Source organism: Varroa destructor, unplaced genomic scaffold (genome assembly GCF_002443255.2).
Source record: "Varroa destructor unplaced genomic scaffold, Vdes_3.0 BEIS01000003.1, whole genome shotgun sequence".
Classification (NCBI taxonomy): Eukaryota; Metazoa; Arthropoda; class Arachnida; order Mesostigmata; family Varroidae; genus Varroa; species Varroa destructor.
Genome location: NW_019211456.1, coordinates 11,661,220 through 11,671,221, shown reverse-complemented (window position 1 = coordinate 11,671,221; position 10,002 = coordinate 11,661,220). Strand labels below are relative to the sequence as shown.

Genomic DNA, 10,002 nt, shown 5'->3' with positions numbered 1-10,002 from the left:
TACTGTTTTGTGTCGCTTCAGTTCAGCCGTGTGTTCTATGGACAATTCGCCTGCTGCACGTCTGACACGAGAGCGACAAGCACGGGTTGCCCGCCGTAACGGCTGTTCGTAGGCTGGTTGGACGGCTGGTTGGTTGGTTGGCTGTCTATGGCTCTGCCGGTTACAGCTACCTCCGAGTGCGTACTGACCCCAGACCCTCAGATCTCACGATGGTAACGCCACCTATCAACGACTCTAGCTACAATTCAAAAGAAAAGAGACATGCACATCTCTCACAACACCGAAGAGAAGGCTCATAAGGTCAGTCGCTACCCTCTCACACACTTAGAGCGAACCTTATGTCATGGAGAAAAATAGAGGGAGCAAAGGTGAAAGTCAATCTGCGACCAACAGCGTCTAAGTTCGGAGTCTATGTTCGGAGCACATCTATTTAGCGCTTAGTCGCTCGGGCTAGTAACAAGCAATTAGCACGAATACGACAAATGCGCGAAAGCCAAACAGAGCGCGAGGAGAAATTAAAAATTCGGGAAAATTTAAGAGATTGGGAAAAGTTAGAGAAAGAACCGGAAATATCGAAAGGGATGTACTTCTCGGATAAGAGCTGTGTTCCCTGTTCATATTAAAACCGTACAATCTGAAACAGCTGATTCTAGTCGGACGCATTCGATTTGCTTTTTTCGTTTTTCCTTCAGTCTATTTATGTGCAACAAAGCTAGTTAGAATTAACATTACGCATATGCCATGCCATATGTCAGCCAAGTTGGGTACGATCTCAACTGTACGATAGCATTTACTGAATTAATACCTTGAGCCGTGATTGATCACTGGCCAATATGCCGGTAAGTATTATAACTACAAAAATGCCACGAAGGGTATGTCAGCTCACTTGTAGCTCGTGCCCGCCTTGCGATCGCATAATTGACGGGTGTTTTGATTCTATTTGGTAACTGTATACAGTGATATGCTGCGGTAGACGGCAGTACTTCGAAATTTCTATTTAGTTTTAAGTCAAAAGGCTATTAGTATAGAGGCACAATCGAAAGGTGCATAATTTTTTGCTACTATATGGATTTGTGTTCAAGGACAGGCATAATTAAATAGCGAGCCATTCATATTCATATACCGTCCATCAAAGCATAAGTTCTTTCTTTTTGAAATACTGCCGCTCTGCGCAAGGCTACGCGGTTATACCTGATTTTTCATACAAGTATCGGCTGACACTTGATTTCCTTTATCTATTAAGTTATTTGGCTAGTTATCTAATTTTCAATTAGTCAGCATCTAATCAATAATTTGAAAAAACGAAACTACATAAAACACTATAACCAGTGCTGTCTGCACAGGCGCGATTTAGCTTAATTCTAGCCGTTGCTGCAGTCAATAACCACCACCACCACCATCATCATCATTCGGTCGTGGTTGAGACAAGATGGCGACGCCGATGTTGTCGTTAAAGCATGTGAGTTTTTCAAAATCTTTCATTATCTGTAGTTCATATTAATTACGTAAGGTGTTCGATAGTTGAGTAAGCTTTATTTGTTCTATAATCTGAGTGGATTTTGAGAAATTCAGAAATTATTTAGGTCAAGTGTCCTTGAAGTTAACGCAGCGAGTCAGGCCCTCTGTATACTAGACGGTTCAAGCATTCTCTGCCGCATCCATGCCTCTCTGTCGTATGAAAACTGCACATGTGAAGCGATCCTAGTGTACACTGTCACTTAACGTTTATTTCCGGCTAGGTCTCGAAAAGTCATATCCAGAAATGTGCATCTTAAGTTTGTCATTACGATTATGTGGTATAAGATAGGTTCAATGTTATATATACAATATGTAACCGTATGACAACTGCGCACCCTTTTGCTGCTTCAGTAAAAGCCTTTGGAGGTCGTATGTAGAATCACCCGAGTGAGAGCAAGCTTGCCAAGGGACACTACAGACATAAAGCTGCCTGTGTGACATCTTCGAAGAGTCGCTGCATTACCACTACCTAACAGAGAAATGTCACAGCAAGGTGTTAGTATTTAAATAACAATAAAATCAGGGCTCACGTGGAGTGTAGGCTAAAGCCTGAATATTGTGAACGTATCAATAGATCTCATACAGAAACAGCATTGGTTTCAGATTTGTTTCAGAAAACAGGTATAGTTATCAGGATGCTAGAACGTTCTAGATTCCCATTCTTGTTGAACCGTTGGATTTCAATAGGTTATAAAAGATTACCTAGATTATATTTGCATATATCGTCGCAGGTGCTCTGTAATCTAGCGAACGTTACGCTAATTAAAAACTGTTCAAATTATTAATTTCAAGTTAGTAACGCTGTCATAGTATAGGCAGTATTGGTCAGTTAGTAGTTAGGATTTGAGCTTCTATTCTTCTTCAACTTCAGTAAGTCTTAACACCGATTATGGATACTCTGTGCGACATGATGTTCGCTGCTAACGTTTGGAACATCGAAATTCGAGAAAGAGTTAGTACCTTTTTCATGGAAACTGGTTCGTTTATGTTCATAAAATGTCAAAATGTTGTAGAATTCTCATTCTCTAGGCTATTAATAATAGTTTTGTTCGTGCTCACTTGAATATTGGGTTGTTATCGCGTAGACCGGCTGCAACATCCTTAATCGATCGATCATCAATTTCTATCGCTCCTATTTCAATTCTTGAAAATTGGTTTTTGTACGTGTCGGATCTTATAGTAAAAAAAGCATTGCTTTAACCACGTGAAATGAGTCGATACGAGTGTGACAAATTACGCGGAATTAGAGGGTTAGGTGTCCATATAATCTCCTAGTAATTACCCGGTTTTTCACGCAGTGTCGAGGTATAATCATTATGTAGGTATTTGTTGTATGTTCCTCTTAGAATGACATGTGACTAAAAGGAGCTGATCGCGCCGTTGAACGTATCGAAGATGGTAGTTGCAGAACGATTTTTTTTTGCAGAACGACTTGTGTAACCATATTTCTTTCAGTCTCGAGAAAGCATATTCTGTTTTTGAGAAAAACGAATGCACGGTGTTAAATAGTAGTAGATTGATAGTTAACTTTACTGGAAATCCCCTACGGAACTGTAAAAATAGAGATGGTCAAAGTAGTGAAGCGGTGGTTTTTTCCAGATGGTAGAGCAGACTATTTGGACATAACATAGCTGAAGCCTGGCCGCTTAATTTCGAAAATAGGTGATGTTGCGTATACGTCGCAATGGTGATGTTTCCTGATAGAAATCTCTGGTTCCTTCTTGGTTTGTAGAGTTCGAAGGATCTGTCTCGGTAAAAGCGACGAAAACTGCTTTGATTAAGGTAGAGCCTACAAGATGACCTTATCAAGTCGGCGATGGCTTTGAACTTAGATTTAAAAGCAAATTAATATCGAGCATAAACGAATGCAAGAAAAAATGACCGAAAAGTTAAGCGCTTTTCAATAGCAACGAAACAATCTATGAACTAGTTCCGAGTACTAGGAAAAGTAGTTGGATTGAGACAGTCTGCATATAGGTAGGACGAAATTTGATTAATGAATCTCATATCCAATAATTCCATTTCAGACGCAGTTATCTAGTACGGCGGCAAAATGTCTAACTAAAAAATGTTATACATTACGCGAATTACGGTCTGATATTTAGATGATATCTACATAGTTCAGCTTTGCGGCTGAGTTGAACGGGAGTTTGCCTCTCAGCTTTGTTGGCGCGGGGGAACAAGTACAAATATTTAGATCCACCAGTATAAAAAAGCTTGCGTTCTTTATTTTAAAGGAAATGAGCCTAACGAAGAGCTTATTGTATGTGTATGAATGTATGGTGTAAGCGCGCTAATGCAAATACGACTAAGCTCTTATATTACGGGCTGTACTTGCTCATTTCTATATTCCAGAATAGTAACTCAGATCCGCTATCTGATGTCTGACGGTTCTGACAAAATGGGTCAGTTATATATATTTTCAGTATGGATAAGTTACGATGCACTCTAGTCTGAATCATTGTTCTGTTAGTGCGCGTATTCCATTATAGCACGGGCCATAATCAAGCACGTAATCTCCCACGGAATGTCCCATGCAGCGCGTGCTTCTGCTCAGTTCGGCCTTTATTCATACACTTCGTGCTCAGTCTACGGCAAGCTATACCTAAAACTACACTCACGCAGTTTGCTCGTCTTTCATTTTTTCGTCATCATCGTCTTGAGGCAGGGGTTTCGCAGTAGCCCTGAAAGACAACACACATGGCCGTTATCCTTTTCTGTATAATTACAGAGCTAGAAGCAACGACGTAGGGTTGATAGAGGTGCTTTAACAATGCCTGCAGAGTGATCGATCGCTGCTGTCGTCTGCGGGCGTAACACTGGGGCTGTTCTAGGGGAAGGTTGTTTCATGGTTGCTCTCTATCTTCCTGTGCGCTATCCCACCTGAACTGATGGTAGCCACAAGCAAAAGCATATCAACGATTTTCCTTGTACGTTCCTAGTACGTATTGTGCCTTCGAGATCGCGTTAAATGAGCGACTTTACTCCGAAAGCTATGCTATATACAACTGGAAACCAAAGCAGGCTTCTGACGTTGTTCGTCGCGGTCTTTTCGGTCTACCCATTGGTCATTGATTGCTTTATTAACAGCAACATGATCAGCACTACTCATATTTTAATAACTAGTACCATCATGAACATTGTCATCGCATGAAAGAATCTATGCTTCAGCTAACTATTAGCTGGCTCTTTCTACTGTCCTTGTCGCGCTTTTACACCTTCACTTCGTCGCTGAACCTGAAAGACGATGCGCCTTCGTAACCACGTTTGACCACATAATTATTGATGTCCCATTACCTAGAGGATGGGATAGGGATAATATTTTATCATTCGTAGGCTGTTATCTATCAATGGCTTGCCTTCAGTAGCAGCAGTGACATCGGCAGCACAGCTTTTTTTCTTCATGGGCCGTTCTCCTATTCTCATTCGAAATAGCCTCATTTGGCCCCATGGCCGCGGAGCATGTTTTCATTCGAGAATTGAATAGACGCGTTGGAGTTTAGTCGCAACGGGTAGCCGCGTAAACATCCTGTTGATATGGGAATATGGTAAAGGGAAGGTAGGCACCACAACCGCGCAAGTCCGTGTAGCCTGTTAAAAAGGTACAACATGGAACGCTTGTACCGTAATAGCGTCAACGCTAGTGGCAACAATAGCGACCTTAGCTACGGTAATGTCTGATGTAAACACTGCGCGCTTGACAAGTGAACGATGAGCGAGAGACAGCAAATGCCGCCGCCGGCGCCTGCAGATTGCGACGCCTCTCTAAACCTTCAGCCAAATGTCTTTTGCTGTTCGGAACTCGGTGTATCGGTTCGATTTTTATCATTGATCAGTGATTGCCCTAGACGTAAATCTGTATAAGCTACCCATAAACATGTTGAAGGAGTGTACGCCATGTGTTCACCTCGTTCATTACTGCGCTTTTGCCACCCGTCTACTCTTCCTTAATGTAAAATAATTGGTAATATCAGTCATGCTGCTGGAGGTAGACTGTGTGCGTGACATGGATGACGTTCATAATCTCGTTTGTAGTGTTATCTGAAAATTTCGTAAATACCATATCCGAGACTGAAGTTTTTATTTGAAGGTGTATCATGTTATCTGTAAATCAGCTCACCTGATTCGTATGTAAATTGATTTTCTAGAATTGTTGTATGGTTGAGCGGCCTAGAAGGAGTATTTTTTCTCATGAGGAATGGTTTAAATTAAGGCTGAACTTTCATTCGAGAATTGAATAGACGCGTTGGTTGTGTTGCCACGGATCTCATTAGCTCTGTGGGGTTTCTGTACTCGAGCGACTACGGAAGTTAGAGAACGGAACCGCGTGAGATATTGATTGGATATTGCTGAGAAGTAGTTATCCACGGTAAAATGGTCTGGCTTGTTTGTATCATGACACAAAGCATTGCTTCGAACAGTATTTCGCACGTACGTCCAAGCATTTGGTGTGCGACACTGCAGCGAAGACAAACGTAAAAGTTTGATGCTCTAATATATATAGTAGATATATACTGCAGCTTAGCCACCTGATTGACTGTCTTTAGTCACGTTAATACGAACGGTAGCTCTTCGCTATATTGTGGGGGCCTCATTTACCCTGAGTTGGATATTCGAGAGGATGTTGCGTAAGTGTATGGGAGTGTGTATATATAGCGGTTGGCTTGGATACCATGCTTTTTGACAATAGCAATTGCCTTAGTAATTACAAGATTGTTTCCTTAATTAAGGTATTTAGCACATCATATATTTTCAAGTGCACATGTCCATATGTCATATCTGGTGACAGGCTACTTTCACGCAGTTCATGCTCCGTCAGCAATCACTGAAACTATACCGGGACATCCTACGATCGCTGCGTCAGCTTGACAACAAGGATCAAGCTAAAGAGATCCGTCAGTGGGCTCGCCAGGACTTCGAGAGCTGTAGACATCTACAGGACCCTGTAAGTGAACACTTATGTCACGTTTGTTATTTGGTTGATGACAGCGTATATCCGTGTTAGGTGCAGCTGTCGTGGATAAATTTCGCAGCAATAGCAGTAAAGAATAACAGGAGTTCGTTTATTACTAGGTAAACGCGCACCCACCGGAGCAGCTACTTGTCATTGTAAAAGACATTTTTCGTCATCCTTTTCCAGAAATTTCAGTTTTGGTTCGGTGAACTGCTCGTTTACGACACGTTTTCGAGCGAAATCATTCGTTTTCTTTGAGTGAACCTTGTGTGCACCGAAATTTCAGTTGAATAAATGCTTTTTAAGCTCTAAATTATATAATGCTACATGTGTACTAACCGCTGCAATACAAAAGAAAATTGTGCACACAAATACCTCTTACCCATAGCAGGTATAACAGATCCTACATAATTATGTATTCGAATGCAGGTGCGATTGTCCTTAGTCTAGTAGGGTGTTTCATGTCAATAGAATATAGTTAGCGACTTGTGTACGTTCGGCCTTGTTTTCTTTCCTCACTCACCACTTGCGTATGTGGCACCAGCGTAAACGTTCAAATGATAATCGATGATTAATTCTCAGGAAGTCCTAATGTTACAACAAAGTTATTGTTTAATTTTACTGTAGGAGGCGATCAAGATGCACCTGGCACGGGGCAAGCTCGCTCTCAAAGAACTGCATGCGTCTCTGCAGCTGGCGAAATAAGCACCGCGTGCCCTTAGTACATCGTCAACGCTACGGGAAGCCAGACGCTATTCTTATCCTTACGGCCTATACATCAAACTAGCATCGTCAACAACATCAACAAATACAACCACTATAACAACATTAGCTGCAACAACGACAACATTAGCCATAGCACACATTGTGGCTAATGTGTCCAGCGGCACGTCGACAAATTTCAAATATAATATGCAAATACAATCCTAGATTTTGCTAACGCAATTAACTCATCTACTTCCTAAAGCACTTCGTCTACTTTTCATTTTCGACCAATGATAATTAGCGTATCGTGTAGGAAATTCAAGAAAAAGTGCTTGACGTCATGCAACACCTGCCGAGTGGTGCATGACTTTATCCGAGACTCTTATTTGAGTGCGAGAAAATCTGTATCCTTAACGAATAGCGTCTATTTGCTATAGATATTCATCCAAATCTATTTACGCAATTAACAGCAACGTGTCGCAGAGGAATCGAGGACGTGAACTTTCTTCAGAATAGACAACAACAACAACAATGTAGTTATTTGTCTTTTTGAAAAGATGCCATAGCAGGAAGCTAGTAACGAGCTAAAAGCAACAAAATCTGAAAAATGTACAATGCATAGATAATAGAGCTACAGTAATAGTAATAACTAATCATAAAGATAGGATGGAGCGTTTGTACTGTCTACGGTATATTTGCAGACCTCTGTACTAGCCGAGTAGTGCGATAATTGGGATCTTTGTCTTTGTGCTGTGTTCAATTATTAGTATTATTATGGCTCTATTAGCGCAATGCAGTTGCAAGGGCGTGCGGGCTTGTATTCTTTGCGAGGTATACCGTGGCCGCGTACCGGGCCAGCGTTTAAACGTGTCAGCAATACGGAGAACGTTTGTCTTCTGCCCAAGGTGCTGCTTGTGTTTTGAAGTGAATTCAGAAAGTGGTGAGTTGCTAAAAGGCGTTATTCGTGTACCAGGCATTCAGGTAGCGGAGGAGGCAATTTCTGAACGCCACGAAGAGTTTTTACAAGAGAATGTTGAGCGTTCGCCGTGGATCGAATCTCAGTCAGGTCGTCGAAAACAAGACTTTGGACCTAAAGTCAACTTCAAGAAGCAACGCGTAAAAACTGATGCGTTTCAGGGCTTTCCTTCATATATGGACATAGTTATGGGGAGCTTTTCGTCTCTCCCAGAGGAAAGTATGCGTGATTTTAATCCAATTGAACTGTGTAACCTTAAGTACAGTCCAGAGAGAGGATCCTGCATTGATCCTCATTTCGATGACTTTTGGTTATGGGGTGAACGACTTGTAACCCTGAACCTACAAGGGGCCACCGTTTTGACCTTTTCAAGGGCTCAAGACTTCAGTGATCTCACTCAGACCAACATCTCCTCTGTTACAGAATTGACAAAAAATAATGAGAATTACGCTCTGACCACCGACAATATTTGCAGACTGAGCCGAACGCATAGTTGTGCTGGGCTGGAGCAGCTAGGAGCTACAGAATGTGTTAGAAAGAAAGACAAAAAGGAAAATATTACGAACGACGAAGTGCGAGCTAAAGCTGGCGACGTCGTTCATGTCGCATTGCCACGTCGGAGCGTGGTCCTTGTGGCGGACGAAGCTCGCTTTCAGTGGCATCATTCCGTATTGCGGGAACACGTTAGTGAGACCCGATTAGCAATGACAGTGAGAGAGCTCAGCGAGGCTTTTCGTGATCCTACGAGAGAATATGAGTTTTCATTGGGCCGTGAACTTACAGCAAAAGCAAAGATCAACCCAGCTCTGTGAAGAAAGTCTGTCACATAGTGTATATTTGAAACCCCCGGCGATATTGAAACACAGAACCAAAAAAATTCTCTACCGGGCTACGCAACGACACTGCTTGCGATTAACGTAGTAGTTTGAACAATATCGAGTTTGTTAGTTGTTTCAGTTCTATCTTTGCTGCTGGTAAATGCATTGTTTTGGGAATTAAAGTGTGCGGTGCTTTTGCATGATCTTGTCGTGAGGATATTACGAATATAAGTAAACAGAGGTGCCGTGATTTTAATTTGTTGCAGTCGTGACTATAGAGTAGAAACTTTCGTAGTGCTTGAACAGATCCAGTCAAAAAGGAGGGGTTCACTGATACGACTCGAGGATGTTAATAAGCCTTAATTTTAGGTGCTTTTTTCTTGTGCCACATATGGGACTGTGTGCCACATATGGGACTGTCGCACCATAGCCACAGGAATTTCATACATTATTAGTTTAAGGTGAAAAAAAAGTAAGGCATGGTAACGGCCATGCCCTTCGGTTTTAGCAGATAGTGATAAATACCGTGTATATTGACAATGCAATGTAGAGCGAAAATTGCGTGCCGATAACGATTGAACAACATAATAAACAAGGCGAGTCACTTTTTGCTCGTAACACGCTGTCTTTACTATTGGCTTAACAATGAACGAACTTCACCGAAGCGGTGTCCTGTGCAAACCGAACAAGTGAACGGAGCTTGTGTCACTATCGAGTCTTTCGGGTTGAAGTACATACTAAGAAAGTTACAAAGTACTGAACAGCAAAATTAATTTATATATTTCCTCATCTACGATCAGAATGCACATCTAATCAATGTATGTGCGGTTCGCCTCTGAACAGATAATCCGGAAACCATTGACGGCCTCGCTTTGTTGTTATAGTCCATTAATTACCATTGTTAGAATCCAAACGTGCACTCACGTTCTGAGGGGAGTCGGAGTTACACGACTGCGCATTTTCTAGTCCGTTTGTGATTCATCATTATTCTCTAGGCTTGTGAAACGAAGGCATGTAGGCAGTTTAGACTT

General features: G+C 41.8%; 2 protein-coding genes across 4 annotated transcripts; both read left to right on the top strand.

Moving 5' to 3' along the window:
* Positions 1-1,259: 1,259 nt before the first annotated feature.
* On the top strand, positions 1,260-7,441 carry LOC111247808 (LYR motif-containing protein 2). Of its 3 annotated transcripts, XM_022799221.2 has the most exons (4): positions 1,874-2,013; positions 2,390-2,470; positions 6,308-6,463; positions 7,100-7,441. In XM_022799221.2, exons 2-4 carry the CDS (start codon positions 2,408-2,410, stop codon positions 7,175-7,177), a joined length of 297 nt encoding a protein of 98 aa, XP_022654956.1. In that variant the 5' UTR covers positions 1,874-2,013; positions 2,390-2,407; the 3' UTR covers positions 7,178-7,441. The 3 variants fall into 3 exon arrangements, with proteins under 3 accessions (XP_022654957.1, XP_086840792.1, XP_022654956.1); XM_022799222.2 differs by lacking the exons at positions 1,874-2,013; positions 2,390-2,470 and adding an exon at positions 1,260-1,459; XM_086984666.1 differs by lacking the exon at positions 2,390-2,470 and having other exon boundaries at positions 1,873-2,013.
* A 414-nt stretch (positions 7,442-7,855) lies between these two features.
* LOC111247805 (alpha-ketoglutarate-dependent dioxygenase alkB homolog 4) lies at positions 7,856-9,589 on the top strand. The gene has a single exon (XM_022799218.2). It carries the CDS (start codon positions 7,952-7,954, stop codon positions 8,963-8,965), a length of 1,014 nt encoding a protein of 337 aa, XP_022654953.1. The 5' UTR covers positions 7,856-7,951; the 3' UTR covers positions 8,966-9,589.
* The last annotated feature ends 413 nt before the right edge of the window (positions 9,590-10,002 follow it).